An 18,356-nucleotide genomic window follows, 5' to 3' on the forward strand; every position below is an offset into this window, starting at 1 on the left:
AGGCAGTGGTGACTTTTCCCTGGGACATCTGATCAGGTCTGAAGGCACATTGGTTATGAAATATTAATTTAATCTTTATTCTGTATTCATCAGCTAAAGACAGTGTAACATCTCTGCTATTATTAGCAATATCAATTAAGCAATATTTATTCAGCAGCAAAATGCACAAATGACAATGGAATACAATATAACATATCCATAGTAATGTATTTTTAACTTACATTTTATTACTAATAATTACAAAGATGTTACACATTGATATAAGCAGCCCATCAAATGACTAAAGCTTGATACAAACCTGCAAGGGCAAGTCGTTATTGCTGCCTTTCTTGCATTGACAGATACAATCAATGCATTAAAACTGACTCAAAAGATAGCAGGTAAGAATGCTGATGCACATAAGTGCTTTGACAAAAGCATCCAGTATCAGTGTTACAGTCTGATCTTCACTTATTTTCTCAGTTACAATTTAGACAATTCAATTTTAAAAGATATAAGTCAGTTACTGTTCATGCCTTTGAGATTTTCAGTAACAGGAAAACAATTTGATATTAAATTCCCTCTGCAATGATGATAAAGAAATATATCTCTTGAATATTTTAGGCATCAGTTCACCGTCTAACCTGCCTTAGAGTCAACCAATGCTATGCTTAATGGAACCGTAACATTATCCCACCACTCAACCTTTATCAGTCAGTGAGCTACATTAATAGTAAGTCACAACTAAAGAATTTCCCCACTTTGTATCCAAGGGGAAAATGTTTACTAAATCTAAAGAATCACATCCAAATGTTATTGTTACACTTAAGCCTCGATACTCCTAAAGACATTTCTCTTTGAAAACAATCACAAACACACATACAGTACATAAGAATGAAATGAAAAAAAGAAACTGATTTTGCATTGTTACAATTTTTTTGTTAATCATTTATTAACAGACTATTAATAAAAACCCATCCAAGGATTGGAAAATACTGAGAAGTATAGGAAGTGTGTAATTAAGACATGTGATAGTAAAGAGACCATTGAGCTCGGGGGTACTGTGTGATAGTAAAGAGTGGTTTGACAATTGAGCGAGAGGGGCAGAGCTGAATAGTATAGCCAGAACTGAATTCACATATGTGATATTAGAAAGTGGATTGAACAACATAGAGAGAGAGGCGGAGCAGGAGAGTACAGGGAGAGAGAGGTGCTGAGCTCAAAGTTCCGTACAGAGAAGGACAGAACTGGACAGAGGGGTGGAGCTGGAGTGTACAAGGAGGGAAAGGGGTGGAGCTCAAGTTTCAAACCGGTGTTGCAGGTGCAGAGAAACTTTCCTCTTTATTACAGTAAGATTTCCTGTGCTCTTTCCATCAAGGCTGCCATGTTTAATTTCAAAAGAAGCGAGAGATTGTTTAGCTTTGCCCTGGTTCAGCTCCTCAGAGGGAGTGACCTGCCGAGCTGGATTTCTCCCCCTTCCTGATACATATATTCAGGAATTCCTGGAGACAGCAAATGAGCCTCCTCCTTGCCATTAGCCCCCTCCTGAAATCGTTAATCTGCAAGGAAGATGTTATGGAAAGTTGCAGGCAACACGAGAAATGACAATATTCTCATCAAGCAGCAAAGAGAATGCACCTTTTAACTGGAGAGCTCATAAAATGACAGGACTTTAAGAGGAAATATTCAACAATTTTTGTGAAGCATCACTCAAAAACTAAAATAAACTAAAGCTGCTTTGTTTATTTTAGTCTGAAATTTTTACCCAGTACCGCTAATTTAACCTTGAAATTTAAGTGTTATCTACATTTGATTCTATGGGGTCTAAAATTTCTGAGGTGAGAGCCAGCCTGGTTTGACTATCAAACCTCGACTTATTATTTTGTTATATTTATATAGCTATGCAAGCAGAGAAGTGCCCAGACAGGCTTTTACCACTTTTTGGGCTGCTGCTGGAGAGAGGGGGAGATACTCTTTATAAGGCTCTCATATAAGTAAACTATTTGTATTACTGTAAGAGGGGCAACTAATAACTCGGGATGGGGGTCTGATGGTGGCCTAGGTTTTGAGGGGCAGTTTTATATGCACAGTCAGAGGTACGAACAGCACAGTGCACATCAGTGAAGATTGGATGTGATTTGGAGTGATGAAAGATATACAAATCCCATTTGGGCACAACGCACAAACCACAGCATAAAACCAGGAAAAAAGGTGTAGTTATTGCCGGTGTTAAAACCCACGATAACGTGTGTTACACTATCACACACAAAGCTAAGCACCGCTCATTTTAATTTACTCTGCCCAAACCTATCCCATTGGGGAAAAATTTTAAAATCTCCATATGCATCTCACGATGCTTTATTTATGACGGGCGGTTAGGGCCCTAATGCGATCTGAAAAACGACCCTGCTAGATTGTAAGCCCTCCGGAGATAGAGAAATACCTACTATACCTGAATGTTATCCACTCTGAAGTGATGAAAAGTGGAATAAACATCAAATAAAGTTGGATCTTCCGCTCTTTGGGAGGCTAAGAACAAGGAAAAAGTCCTCAGATAGTTGCCAGCTCTGGTTCTAACTGAATTGGAAGTACAAAGGAATAAGGGGGAAAGTGACAGTTAAAAAAAAAAAAATGAATTTCTGGAGGAGTAAAAGCCATGAGGACACACGGCTGAATATCACAGATGGCACCTTTTAAAGGAAAATCCCATCAGTGAGTCACATATGCTCTCAACATTTAAAAAAATGAGTTTCCAAATGCATGACCATGTATTTCTATTTGAATATTTATTAAGTACAACACTTGAAGGGGATGCACATATAAACGGTCACCCAGAAACATTAACCAAAAAAAAAAAGAAGAGGATTTTACAAAATGTGTTTAAAGTTTGTCCCAAAAGATCATGCATTCTTTATTATGTGAAAAGATTCTACATACAGTAATGAAAACACTCACACGGTATCAATCAGGGTGAAAGCTCAGGGCTGACAATATAAAACAGATTTATACCACAAAGATTAAAAAAAAAAAAAAAATACAAAAATTTCCAAAACACAGCATTCCTGGTTTTTTCTAAATAAATGGCTACTCGCTCTTTAAAACCAGAAAAAGTCACAAGGTGCGTGCATTTCCAGGACCACAAAAGCTAAGAGACTGCAATCTATTGGAAGGTGGCAAAGGATGTAAAGCATGAATTGCTACAAAGAAAATCTCTGGTCTGGGTGTGAGGAATCTTGGTGGATAGTAGTGATGAAACCAGTTTCTATAGCTGTAGAATCACACAGTCAACTGAACCAAAGGCTCACGAAAAGTTAACTTCGTATACCACTGTAAGAGGGGGCACTAGAAATTTGGGGTGAGGTGGGTTCTGTGGGGGGCAATTTTACATGCACAATCATACATCTGATCAGCACAGTTACCGTCAGTGAAGATTTAATGTGACTTGGAGGGATGAAAGGTGAAAGAAGAGTAGATTTGTACCATTTACTCTCTACTTACCTTGACTGAGGCTGGGTAGAGAGTACATCAAGCTAGGTAGAGAAAATATGGTAAAAATCTGCTCCTCTTTCACCTTTCATCACTCCAAATCACATTAAATCTTCACTGATGGTAACTGTGCTGTTCGTACGTGTGACTGTGCATGTAAAACCACCCTCCAAAACCCACCTCACAAACCTCCCCCCAAGTTCATAATGTCCCCTCTTAAAGTGGTATAAAAAGTTCAAATATAAGTAAGCTTCCACAGAGGCTTGCTCTCTCTTCCCAAACCAGCATTTGCGATAAATACCATTTTGGCCAGTGATGCACAGCTAACGCAGACATAACGCGTTACTTTATCGCTTGCCGTGTTAACCAACCCTCATTTCCATTTACTCCACCCAAACTCCTCCCAAATTTTAAATTTGCATACGCATTTTGCGATGCGGTATTGCTCACGGGCGTTATGGCATTTTCGCGGGCGTTAGGGCTCTAACGCAGGTGATAACTTTGTACCTGAGGCAAGAGAGGGTAAAGTGACTTGCACAAGATGCAGCAGTGGGATTTGAACCCTGGTCTCCCTGATTCGTAGCCTGCTGCTCTAACCACTAGACTACTCCTCCACACTCTGGTTACACAGGCCCCACCAAGCAGTCTCCTCTGGACAAGCCCAAAAAGGAACAGAGAGATCGGAGGGAAATAGAGCACCCAGAACAAGCACCCACCAGAAAAGAGCTTAATTTCAATAAAACTTGCTTCTTCGAACAGAGCGTGTCATTATACACGTCTGTGGAATTCCTAACCACCTTGTGAACTACTAAGATTTAAATGAAGCTTTAAAATGTAGCCAACAGCTAAGAAAGTACCCACATTATGTATACATTTACTTATCACACACATCATTCTAGAAGTTGATGCCCAGGCTCATATCCTACCCTTAAAAACATCCTTCCTTCACATATTATGGCCTCAATTCCACAACATTCCTGGACCACATAAATGGCTAAATATTGGATAAAATTCCATTCACCGGTTTCCAAAAAAAAAAAAAAAAATTGTCTTTATCTTATAATTAGAACATAAGAAATGCCATGCTGAGTTGCTCTAAGGTCCACAGAGCTCAGCATCCTGTCTCCAATAGTGGCCAGCTCAGGTCACAAGTACTTCTTTTTCTACACATCTCACAATTTTTGCAGACTCAAAACCTGTACAACTATTTCCAGATCATAAAAATATTGAAGGGAGTTTTTCCACCTTTACTGCAATAGTTGTATAAATTTATAATTTTCAGAACGACTGTGCTGGAAAAATATTTACCAAAAACAAAAAAGAAACTTAAGCACTTGGGGAAATTCTTCTTTTTGTATTTTGCTTGATTATACTTTTTCTGTTTTGTCAGTTTGGGGAGGGGTTATTTCTTTTACTTTATTTTTAGAACATAGCAACAAGAACGTAAGTGCCATGCTGGGTCAGACCAAAGGTCTATCAAGCCCAGCATCTTGTCTCACACTGTGGCCAATCCCAAAAAATAAATCCAATTTCATGTTACTGACTCCTTGGGACAAATGATGGCCTTCCTGGAATCAAGCTGGTTAATAAAATTAAGGTCTTTTCCTCTAAGAACTTATCCAAACCCTTTTTAAACCCAGCTATGCAAGTTACAGTGACCACCACCCTCTGGAAACAAATTCCACAACTTGGCTGTGCATTGCATGAAAAAATACTTTCTCCAATTTGTTTTACATCTGCTGTTAGTTTCAAGCAGTATTCCCAATTCCTAGTACTATTTAAAAAGGGTAAATAATCATTCCCTACTAATCTGTTTCACACTGCTCGTGATATTATAAATCTCTAGCATACCTCTTTTCAATCAGCTCATCTCCAAACCCAAGGCTTCAGCTTCTGCACTCACTTGTACAAATACTGCTCTATGTAAAGCTGATGAGCTGCAATCTGACCGCTAAGCATTGATCCCTGGAAGATCTTTCTCTCCCCAAATGTATCCAACAACATGGGGTCCTTCCCAGGATCTGCATTAGAGTGATTACTCTCTTACTATCCCCAAGCTCTTACTATCCCCAAGCTCGATATAAGAGCCTACCCTGACTCTTAAAACAGTTGTTATCATTATCCTAAGCACTTCGTTCCTTAGTCTTTTTCTTTCCAGCAATCTTTGCTTCCAAGTTTTACCTCCCTTGTTGAATGTAACTTTGTTCTTCCTGTTACCTACGGTTTCGTTACAGTTCCCCCTTTTTGATGTAAACCGACCTGATATGGTCCCTACCATGAAGGTCGGTATAGAAAAGTGTTAAATAAATAAATAAAAATAAATAAATTACAGGTGTGCTTCACAGGTTTCACCATGGATTCCAGCATTACAGATTGGTGGATTAGTTAAACTACCCAAACACTGGAGAAGCCTGCATCTTAAACTTTAAATCAAGCTTGGGGCCACTGGAAGGCATGATATTGACAACTGCCACATTCTTATCTGTAGGTCCTCGAGGAGCTTATGCACCAGAATAGATGCATAATCCTCTGACTGCTGAAGAAACTGAAACCCAAAGAGATCTGCTCTCGGGTCTTCTTCCGGACACTGATGGACCGTGTTTTCACTAACTTATCCAAGATACATGAGTAGCAGAGATCTTCCAGAGAAGACATATGCTGAGGCAACCAACTTCCAGGCACTCACCCACGTCCCGTTCCCCCTCTTCCAGGCAGTCTCCCTCTCTTATCCTCTCCACCTGCACTCCCCTCCCCTTCTATGTGGCCCGGTGGCAATGGGCAGATGTGAGGTGCTGTAGCTCTTCCCGGGTTTGGCTGACACCATCAGTTGCTCTGCTTGAGCCAACACCAGCTGCTGAATTTTAGTCGTCTGGATAACCTGCTACCCAGGGCTTTTCCAGCTCTGCAGGAAGTATTTGGAACTAACCAACATTTCTTTAAATAAATGAATGCCTTTAAAATGGCACTTATCTTTCTGCAGGCAACACAGACTTGTACTTATGCATATTTTATGAAATAATAGAATTTCATCTACATTTAAAAGGAAAGAAAGAGCATTAAAAACCAGGTCTTGAAAATAATCTTTTTGAAAAGAAAATACCAAGTAAAATAAAAATGCAAAAAAAAAAAAAAAAAAAAAAAGAAACTGATAAAATTTAAAACCAAAACAGATGGCATAAATGACTGAAGTATAAAGAGAAAATACAAGGTCCATGGATACTTTCGCACTCTGGATTGCATCTCATAACTTCCCTGATCCTTACAGTGATTCTGGAGACCAACAATGGCTCCTACTGAAATGTGTCAGACCATTTTATGATCACAGAATTGTGACCACGTCTGGAAAATACAGAGTATTTGATCTTGAACTGCATACATGCGAATTACATTGTTTTATGCTTCCAGTGTGGTACACTTCTCTTTTGAAACTATTTTAAGAAATAATACTGAGGAAGTTATTTTTGTTTGGGGGGCAGGGGTGGGCAAGGGTTTGCCTTAGTTGATTTTCCTCTTGCTCCTTTGGACTTCCAGCTTTAATATGTGTGATTTTATTAAGAATTGTAACCCACCTAGAACATGTGCTGCATAGGCAGACTATAAGTATTTTAAATAAATAAACAAACAAACAAACCAATCAATCATGTACTGGGCTATGGCACCATCAGCCTTCACTCACAACTAGCTGTAGTTTTGTCCCTCATTTCTAGTCCTCTATTTCATCCCATCTAGCCCAGCCATCAGAGACCTCAGAACATGGTTCCCCAGGAATCCAGAGGGCATGGAATACAAGGCTCACTTTTGTTACTAAGCGATTTCTTTTCCAGTATACATTACCAAGCTTGTTTTCACTCTGGCGCATTCACCGACTCTGTTTCTTACTATAGAAAATATCAGCAGATATCTTATTGCCGATAACCTACAAGTGGCAAAGCCAGTAGCACATACCAGTCATAGCTTTTTTTCTGTTGAGTACAATGGGATACACCTTTCAAGAAAAGGAAAGAAGATCTTTGTTTGAAAGACGAGAGTTTTAAACTAGGCTCACTGGGGAATGATAAAAACTCATAGGTAAGCAGGACAGAGGGTAACTGGAATACGGTACTGGGAATGGCAATGTGCATAGACAGTCTTGTATTAGCAGATGGACACACTTAAGCAATAGTAAATTGGAAGCCAGAGATCAACTGCACTCTATGCACTGCCTCAGGAATCACATTGGCAGACTAAACTGGCATTACACTCTTATCTCCCATCATATTAGAGTTAAAGGTAAAGGGAAGCTAGACCATGAATGCATTTAAAAGTAAAAGCAAGAGGGAGGAGTTAAGATGGCAGCAAGCAGCCATCCTTCTTTTCACATTGTTACCAGTTTTCTTTTTTTGGGACTTTCACTGTGCCCTTCAAACATACGGACAAAGTAGGGGTTTTCCTGCTGAGCCCGCTGGTCCAGCAGAGGTTGGATCGGTTTCTGGAACACAATCCAGGTGTGCTGGAGGGGGATCTCCATTGCGGCATCAGGTGGGGGACCACCAGGAGAAGAGGCTCTGCTCTCCCCTCCAGATTCGATTCCGCCACTGGGCCAAGAGTAGCGATTCTGGCACAGGATGAGCAGCGGCTCCAGGAGGTTCATTCTACTGGCACTTTCATTTTCCTTCATTATACTTGCAAAGGCCTAATCGAGTGAATTATACATCTAGTTTTCAGTTTTAAAGTGATTTTCACCCATAAATTCCTGGATTCTTCCAAAACTAACAATTGGTTTAAAGCAAATTTTCACCCTAATTTTAGGCTGATTAAAAAGCAGCGCCAGAGCTGCAAATTCGGCATCTCAAAGCCTCCAGCAACTTCCGGAAGCCAGTGAGTGCCAAAACACCTGCAGCATTTCAAGTCCCCCCACCTGCGAAAGCGCTTGCCCTCCAGTGCCACTGATGTGCCGTTTCAAGCCCCGCCTCCCCCTCCCCCCAAGCAGCCAAAGTGCCTGCCGCTTGGTACCACCAATGCAGCATTTGAAATGGGCCATGCCCACTAGAAGCACTTCCTGGCCCCACAAAAAGGAAGTGCGGTGCTGCAGAGCACGGGAGCCTCAGCAAACACGCTGCCGAAGGAGAGAGGAGATACCTGGAGCCACGACGAATAAGGATGAATGCTGTTGCAATGGGGGGGGGGGGAGAGGAGAGAAAGGGATATAGGGTAGGCAGGGGATGGGGTTAGAGATAGGGATGCTCCTGAGTGGACGAGTGGGAGAATCTGCTCAATACTCTTATTGTACTGGCTTCTGTACACCAAAATAAACTCCAATATTTACCCAGAAAAATAACGAGTCACATATTTCCACTGATTTTTCTCATAATAAACCCTGATAAATTCCAGGGAATTGAAGAAAAAAAAAAAAATGAAGGTCCCTAATAAGTTAAGATCTTTTCTGGGTTACAAGAAAATAAGGGGCTGGGAGGGTGATATCAACAGCTAAGAGTTTGTTTATAATTGCTCAGTCTAAGCGACAGCTTTTCAGTGTTAAAATTTGTTTCTATTTCTTGTCCTCCCCATTTTTTTTTTAAATATTTGTAGGCTATGATATGAACTTATATATTTAATTAATTCATGTGGTATTTCTTGTTAGTTCTAATTTTCTTTAGGACATTCAACATATTTCTTTTATCAAGGTTTTGTTGTGAAATAAATTGGAAATATTCTATAAATAAAAAATAAAAGTAAAAACAAGAAATCTGAATTGACAGCAGTACTGAAGAGAAAAGCAAGGACAGGGCAGCGAGAAAGGGTAAAGCATGAATGTAACAAAGAGAGATAAAGATGATGTGCAGCAGCGTTTTGCAGAATTTGAAGGGAACAAAGAGGAAGGTCAGGAAGACCAGCCAGCAGAATATTACAGTAATTCAAGAGAAAATCAAAGCATAAAAAAAAGTGCAACAGGCATGACAAGGAGAAAAAAAAAGTGTCTTTCTTTCTGTCAATAGTGTGACAGGCTAATCAGACTGATAGATTTTATAGGTTTCATTTGGGGAATGACTGTGATTAGTGTTTATTTTATTTTGATGGTAGGTATAGTCTGGACAGATATATACTCATACTTTAATTATGGCAATTGGCCTCTGCCCAGAATAGTGCTATAATACCCTAGTTTGGGCTAATGGCTCCTGCATTTTCTTCTGGTTTATTTTTTATGACACTGCTTGACTGCTTTGTATTTTTTATTATCCATTGTTTATCTTTAATTATTTACTTAATATTATTTGGGTTATGTAAACCGTATGATGTTGAATTGTCACTGTTCACCAAATTGTTCATGTTATGATGATCCTAATTAATTACCCTGTTAATTGGATTAGGATTTGATGATTAATTTTTATTGGTATGTTATTTTGTAATATCTTGATTTATGTTGTGGCATGCTACAAATAGATTTAATAAATAAATGAAAGTAGGGAAGAATAGATTTTCAAATATTATAAAGTTGATAACAGACACCAGCAGAGACTGGAAATGTGATTAGAAAAGGGAAGGAAGGGATCAATGGATGTTTTTAGGAAGCAACTAAAAAGATGATTATTTCCATGAGAGTTGGCAGGCTAGAGTCTGAAGTAATGTTTGCTCATGGTTGTGCCGGCATTTTATTTGTACTGTTTTGTCTGTCTATTTGTACTGTTGGATATTTATTCTTTTTATTGTGCACCACTTAAGGCAATTAATCTAGTATTTTTTTTTCCAGAAATAAGTTCTCTTTTGGTGATGTGATGGATGCATCTTGAACAGCCATGGACCAGATTGGTGATGTATGTGAGCTCATATATCCAGTTGTTAAAGCCAGGTTAACTTGTCCAAACTTCTTTGCATTTGAGCCTAAAATTGGACAAGTATTTGTGTGAGAAAAAAAAAAAAAAAAACCAGATCAGTGAATGGTTTCTTCATTTCATAATAGCAAATATATCCAAAACCGATTCTGCTTTTTCCTTCTAAAGCTCACATTTTTCACCTTGCCCAAGGGTATTTTTCTGTTCACTCCTCATTGCTTCCTTTTTCTAACTCAATCCATAATCCTGGTAACATTTTATTTAAAAACTCGCAAGTAAATTTTCAAAGGCCCGTGCATGCAAATACCAGTAGTTACGCACATAGCCAGGCCCTGCACACACCACGCACATTTTCTAAAGGGCCCGGCCATGCGCATAACCACCATTACACACACAAGTGCCGGGCCGGGGTAGCACACAGCAGCCGGCTGCCAGCGCAAGGTAAAAAAATAAAAAATGTAAGAGTTAGGTAGGGAGTAGGGATCGGGGAGGAAAAGGGCAGGAAGGGTAGGATTAGACAAAGGAAAGTTCCCTCCTTAATTGGAGTGGACTGGGAGGGAACTGGGGAAGGCCCGATTGCGTCGCCGCACGTGGCCTTTTAAAATCCCCCCCCCACCGAGCGCGGAGGCCATCTGCCCACACATGTGCATGCGGATATTGTATTTTATAACACAGGCCGAAGCGCGCGTGTTATACAATAGCCACATCCATGTGCGCTCGCCGGGAACCACGCACACATGGACCGGCGCATGCTCCTTTGTATAGAGGTGCCACTAGAGCTCTACCAAGGACTGAAGATAGTTGCTGTTACTGCAATGACCCCTGCCAGTTAATGGAGCAACAATGAGGGTAAGTCTCAGAAGAGACTTCGGGTAGCTTGCTTATTACGGCGGTTACTACCCTAAACCAATCAAGCCTGATACATCACTTTGAATGCATATATAGCGTTGCTCTCTGCTTCTATGGCAGGGGAAAATGTGCAAAAGAGGATTTGCATTCAGACAATCAACCAACAAGGACTAAACTTCATAATCTGGGTAAACAAATAAGCGTGGAGGTAGCTTGCTTATTATGGCGGTTACTACCCTAAACCAATTAAGCCTGATACATCACTTTGAAAGCCTATACAGCATTGCTATCTGCTTCAACGATAGGGGGAAGTGAGGAAAACAGGATTTACATTCAGACAACATCCAACAAAGCATTGATCTGCGCAGTCTGGGTAAACAAGCATCAGGGTAACTTGCTTGATGCGGCGGTTACTACCCTTAACCATTAAGCCTTATGGCTCACCTTTGATGCAACTCCGACATTACTCTCTGCATCAATGACAGGGGATGGCAGGAAATTTGAATCAAACAGTTACCCACAAGGGCCTGAACTTGGTGGTTGATGAAACAGATAAGTATGGGAAAATAAGTGTGGGAGCTTGCTGGGCAGACTGGATGGGCCGATTGGTCTTTTTCTGCCATCATTTCTATGTTTCCAGCCTGCCATCTGGAATGTAAGGAGTATTATTTCAGCATTTTATACAGTTACCAGGACACTTTATAAACAAGTACAAATACATGACCCAGATAGCTTATTATTTAAAGAAGGTACCTGAAGCATTGGAAGATAAAGTAATATGGCCAAGATCTAATAAGTCTCAGAAGCAGGATTTGAACCTAGGTCTCCTGTTTTCTCAGTCCACTATTCTAACCACTAGACTACATGCTCTTCTCCTTAAATAAAAGGAGATGCTGGGATATAAAAAAAGTCAGAGCACAGAAATACAGATACTTCCAAAAGACATTCAGCTGGAGGCTGCCTTGGACGTGTGCACCAGGCTTACATCACATCACGCATTACAGTGTTTCCTCCAGCTAAGTTAACTGCAGAGTTACAAGTCACATTTTGACTTGTGCAGTTTTACTATTTAGGGTGCACTGGCTATGACAACTTCAAGAACTTGCCAATATTAGTTAGGTTAAAGAGACAAAATGACGTGCCCAAGTTAGTAGGAGAGTCAGAATTAGGATCCAAGAGCTTGTACTTCTATGGCAGCTCCTATTCGGCAGACCTTCATTAACTTAACTGTTTATATGCCTGTATTTCTGCTCACTGCTCTGTAATTATGATCTGACTCTAGAGTTACAGCAACAACAACAATACGCAACCAGGTTGTAAGGGATAGGGCAGGTACAAAATGCAACTGGACACAAGCTAGGTGAATTCTTCTAAAGAGGCTGGAGTTGAAAGATTTGAGATTTAGAAAGAATATAGGGTGACTAAGACTGCACAAGAATACCTTCATGCAGCATTTATCCTAATCCTTGCATATGATATGCTGGACATACCCCAATAATTCATACAAAGCCACCTTTTATAACCACTATTTTACATCACTTTGACCGAGACATGCATATTTCAATAGCTCCTTTCCTATCCTTATGAATTTGTATACATAAACTATTTCCTGTACAGCAAAACAATAGCTAAAGCAACAGAACCCACCCCTCTGGGTAGGACAGCCATCAGAGAAATTTTGTGTCACATCGCTGAATGAATCATGCAAGCAGTCTGTTCAGGAAAGTCTCTGTTGCCCATAAAAAAAAATGTCTGGCAATATAGAGAAAGGAAATACACTTGCTGCTATACATGGAAAAGAATTCTGCCACCAACAGAATGGAAGAATGCCTTTTTAAAAACGAAACAAAGAATTCTGGTGAAATATATATGACTAGCATTGTTATAGCTGCTTAAAATATATCCTACCTTACTACTCAAGGCAATAAAAGTTAGGCTGAACTAAAGAAAGTGTGCCATGCAGCCAAACATTGGCAGGTTTTTTCCCCCATTGTCACCTCTCCCCCAATCACCAAAGTCTCAGCACCAAAAAACAAATATTTCCATTATATGCATAAATTTTACTGTTTCTACTGCTCACTTATCTTCTTGTGCACATACAGTTCTCCTGGTACTACTGCCAAAATGCAAGGGAACAAAGTGCTCAAGAATGGCTATAGTTAGAGAAAGAAGGGAGAAAAAAAAACTGTATGTGAATAAAATAATTACAGAACAAGAAAAGTAGGAATTTCTCCCGTGCATTCTAGGATCTGGAATACCAGCTGGGTACTCCAAATGGTCATGGAACAGAATGGCTGTTTCTGTTTGAGGTGCTGAGATACTGTGCGGAAATCTTGTGAACTCCATTCATCATGCAAGTTACTTTTACCTATACCCTTCTCCACTGCCAATTCCCAACTCCATAGATTCCCTAAGTTGGGGTGTCATGCTCCCTTCTCTGACCTTATTCAAATGCAGTCTAAAAACCCACTTTTGATGATGCTTTTAAATCTTTTAACTCATGATTCTCCTCCTCACAATCTAAATAAAAAATCTATTGGTTTAATCTATTTTCTTATTTATTTATTTATTTTAAGTTTTTCTATACCGGCATTCACAATAGATATCGCATCATGTCGGTTTACAATTAACAAGTGGATAGGTAACAAAAAAAGGTAAAAACTAATATTTATCTTAATAATAATAATAATAATAATAATAATAAAACATTAAACAAGAGAAGGCTAAGGTATGCAGTTACAATGAAACAAGAGAGTAATACAACTTGGAGCATAGAAAAGAAGCAGGGGATTAAATGAAATGAAATTTCATTTAGTAAATGAAATTCCCAAAGTTTCTTTTGTCCTGTATGTTTGTTTTAGATTATAAACTCTACAGAAAAGCAACTGCCTCTTATTTGTCTTTGTCCAGCACTGCGTACATTGAGCAGAGCTATATAAAATTGATAAATTCGTAGTAGTAAACCTCGAAGTGCCTAGATTCCAACTTTGTGTCAAAGTTTTCACCAAATCTAAAGTAAATCTAATCACATGCACTCATCTCTCAAACAATGATAAATATGTCATGTAGAATATGCCAAATTATCATACTGAAAATATCACTAAAAAGCTTTTCCATTATTTAAGATGCACTATGAACACACAACATCTAGTTTGTCATCAATTAACTTTGTGTGCAGGGTGTTAAAGAAGGTAATTTCTAAAGCTCTGCATGTACAGAAAGCACTGCTATACATAAAATAAAATAGGAGTCCTATTTTAGGTACATTTCTATATAATGTTTTACATCACAAGTCCAGTGGGTCAAGTAAGGTGCAGCATGCAAAGGAACACTCTTCAGTCAGTATTATGTCCAACTACATTTCATTCACGATTAAAAAAAAAAAGCCCCTCAAAAAAATATAATTCTTCAACCTATTTTTTATTAAGTTTTAAAAAGTCATATCTTTTTCATTCTCATGTCTCCTCTCACCCCAAATGGTAAAAGATGGGTTAATAAGGCCATACTGTCAAGTCCAATTATAGAAAAAAAGGCTACTTGTCACGCCAGTGTGCCATGGCTTCTACACCTGATACATTCATCTCCAGTTACACTGATTACAGTAAAGAAATACCTTGCTCAACCCTTCTGTAGCAAATCAATCTTCACGTCAAATGAAGTAATTCACTCTGGCCTTAATCACACTTTCAGAATAACCAGATCAATTCAATTCTCTGACTGACATGATATGAAAAGACACACATTTGTACACCTTCATGGGAAAGGGGTTTTAGCACTGCAGTTCCCTAAAGGAACCAGCTCCCACCAGCCTCACTGTACAAAACAACTGGATGAAGTCGAATATTAATTCCTCTTCAGCCAAAGACCAGAAAGTCACACAGAGGCAGACACCCTTCTACACCTCCAAGTTTTAGAGGTTACTGGAGCCACCTGAGTCACCAGGACACTAAGATACAGAGAATGTGAGACAGAAGGTAAGAGCTGGACATTATAAGCCTCACTCGATAACAAAGGCTTTTTTCCATGGGTGCAGAATAGGGAAAAGTCCTTTTTGAATAAGGCCCACTGTGCCCAAACCGAAATCAGCAGCTGCTTGCCTGCAAGAGATCTGTAGCTTCCATATGCACATACACATGAACACTTACAATCATGTAACTACATATGCATACACGAATATCATACACACATACATGTAGATACATATAGGAATATCTATAAATACGCACAATTATAACTATATACACACAATGGATGTGCAGGTAACTGTAACAGGTATACATATAAAAACACATATTGTAACTATACAGAGCCACAGACTCACACACCAATATCTACCTACTTATTCCCCACCATCTCTCGCACACTCCAACATATAAAACACATCCCCCCCCCCCCCCCGACACTCACTGTCAGCTACTTCCCCCTCCCCTGACATATACTGACATCAACACATATACCCTTGCCCCCCCCCAAGCCGCGGCGGGCGTACCTTTGGCCTCGCAGTCGGCGCAATACTTGTTATCCTCCTCGCGAAGCATGCGGGAGAGGATGGCCTGGTGCTGCTCATTCAGCTTCTGCGCCTTCTCTCGCTCCGAGCGAGTGGTCATCCTGGGTGCGGTGCGGGCCTCGCAGCCGACGGAAGACAAGCAGCAGGTCCAGAGCAGAGGCCGGCGAAATGAGAAAGCAACCTCAGCTCCACACAGTCACCCGCAGCGTCGCCGACACTTCCGCAACCGCCGGAACTACCTCCGCCGGCTCGGCTGCTTGCGCGCGGCGCTGGGGCTCTGCACAGGAACTCTCCCGTCCAAAAAAAAAAAAAAAAAAAAAGTAGTTCCCGCTCACCGACGTGCGCGCATCGTGAACACAGAAGGCTCTGCGACCGCAGTGACTTCAAAACTCCAAGAGTCTGACTCGCGCCGGCCCGTCGGAACACCGGTGCTTCAGTCTGTGTGGCAGTGGCAAAGATGATCTTGGATTCTTCCGCGGACAGGTGATCTAGAGGGCGCGGCCTCCGGCAGGAAGTGACGACTTGACACACCTTTGTGACGTAATGGCAGAATAGGAATGTGACAGCGTGTTCCAAGGACTGACGTGCCAGAGCGCTGTCCGCGAACCTGTCAGCTCACGTTCCAGTGGCACAGCCCATAAAGCTGCAGTAGTCTACACATTCCTTGACATCGCAATAGTAAAATAGAAACAAATAAAATATTTTTTGTCTTTCTTTTTGGATTTCCTCATTGAGTTCTGTTCTTTTTCTTTTACCAAGTCATTTAATTTCTTATATATTTTTAAATGATTAGGAATAAAACAAACTCTTTTTAGGCATGCTACATTAAGTAAAGGGACACTTAACCCCTGGTCTCTCAAATTTGTCTTGCAGAGTCTGCTTTTCAAAATAGCCAAAATGAATATGCATGAGATAAATCTGCATACATTGCAGACCCAGTATATGCAAAAGTATTTTAGGCACATTCACATACTGGGAACTTTCTGTCAGTCTCCCAGAGACTCAGGAAATATGCATCCATTACCAGGTTTCAGCAGAAACACTAAGAGCTCCCAGCTACTCTGTTTACTGTTCTAGCCACTCCCCTTTAGCAAGTTTGTAGGTAGAGGAAGGATAAACATGGAGCACACACTCTGCAGGCAGGATGTGAGGAGAAACTCCAGCTGTGATTCCAGGACTTGGGACTCAGCTGAAGGAAAGGTAAGGGTCTACAAGTTTCTGAGCTGTGACTTATAAGGGGATAGTAGCAAGAAGAGTATTGGTATCAGAGAGGGAGGAAGGGAAAGAATACTGGGGTTGTCCCTGGAGGAAGTAAAAGTGGTGGTGGTGGTGGTGGCGGCAGAGAGAGGAGATGATGTAGATTAGCAGGAAGAGGGTGGAACAGAGAAAGTTAATGGGATGAGGGTAAAAGGGGATAGACTCGGGAGTAATCAAAGGAAATGTTTCTTTACAGAAAAGACGATGGATTAATTGAATGGCCTCCCTGTGGAGATGGTGAAGACAAGGGGGCCGATGCAATAATTTTCACGGAAAGTGGGCGCTGACGGCTGCCAGTTATGAAGACCGACGCCGGTAAACTCTGCATCGGTTTTCATATCCAGCCATCTGCCAGTAATGAAAACGGACGCCGAATCGGCAGTCTGCTGAGGTATTTTTTTTTGTTTGTTTTTTTACTGAAGAAGTATAGAAAAGCAGTTTTTTCTGCTTTTCTGTACTTCTTTTACATGTGCTCAGCTATTAATGCCTGCTCCAGGCAGGCGTTAATATCTGAGCGATAAATGTGCGTCTGAGACAGTGTCTGAACTCAAGAAAGCACGGGATAAGCACAGAAGATCTCTGAGGTAATAGTAGAGATTAAAAACCTACCCTTTTATTTTAATTATTCTGTAAATTACTTTATTGTCATGCCAAAAAAGTTAATTTAATCTTGTAAAGCTGAGCATTTGGTGTGAGAAACTAGATAGATCATCATGTTTGCATGATATGTAAAGGCTGGGCAGGCTTTGTCTCCCCCAACCGCCATTAAAATAGGGGCGGGTCACGCTTCGCTGGGTTAGCACTCATAGCAGCAGAGTGGGGGTGGGGGAGCAGGCACCTCGGGAACTGTTTTTTGTTTTGGTAACAATTTTGAAATCCAGGCTTGCCATTGGTTCCCGAGGGCAGCATGGGTTTCTTAGCAAAGCTTTACCTTCATTTCTGGGACTTTTGGCAGACCGGGCAACGGGTTAACAATCTTACCTGTGTTCTCTAGTCAGTGCTCCTGGTGTTCCGGTTGATGGGAGTTTTGTTCTGGAGGACGCGATGGGCCATCATAGGAAGGACCGGGAAGCCAATGCGCCTAGCGAACTTCCTCCCAAGGATCAGCTGGAAGCCTCCCCATCTGTGGTGCGTCGTTCAATACTTCAGGACTCCTCCGTGGGGGCGACTTTCCATGGCCTGGCAAGTGCTGTGCTTGTTGACCCTCCAGCAGGTTTAGCAGGGTAGGTTTCTGGGCCGGAGTCAGGCTCTCCTGCCCCTTTTCCTGAGCCCGCCCCCTTTCCTGCTAAGGACGATTCTGGGCAGAGCGGCCCAGAGTCAGTGGAGCCTGCGTTGCTTTTACTTTCTCCTCCTTCCCCCCCCTCAGCGCTCCCGTTAGCGATAATTCCATTGGGGCGGAGGAGGGACTTTCATTAAATGCTTCTTGTGGAGATTTTCTGTTCCCTCCAATATATCCTGGAATGAGCTGA

At 40.9% G+C, this 18,356-nt stretch overlaps 1 protein-coding gene across 5 annotated transcripts in view; it reads right to left on the reverse strand.

The window, feature by feature from the left end:
* Positions 1-15,929, reverse strand: part of SMAP1 (small ArfGAP 1) — a 656,078-nt gene extending 640,149 nt beyond the window's left edge. Inside the window, exon 1 of one of the 5 annotated variants that reach the window (XM_029595644.1) lies at positions 15,613-15,929. In XM_029595644.1, coding sequence (XP_029451504.1) covers positions 15,613-15,730 — 118 coding nt within the window. In that variant the 5' untranslated portion in view covers positions 15,731-15,929. The remainder of the gene's footprint in view (positions 1-15,612) is intronic. The other 4 variants (XM_029595646.1, XM_029595645.1, XM_029595647.1 and 1 more) reach the window with 4 other exon arrangements.
* Positions 15,930-18,356: the final 2,427 nt, after the last annotated feature.

The sequence above is a fragment of the Rhinatrema bivittatum genome, chromosome 3 (genome assembly GCF_901001135.1).
Source record: "Rhinatrema bivittatum chromosome 3, aRhiBiv1.1, whole genome shotgun sequence".
In the NCBI taxonomy this organism is placed as follows: Eukaryota; Metazoa; Chordata; class Amphibia; order Gymnophiona; family Rhinatrematidae; genus Rhinatrema; species Rhinatrema bivittatum.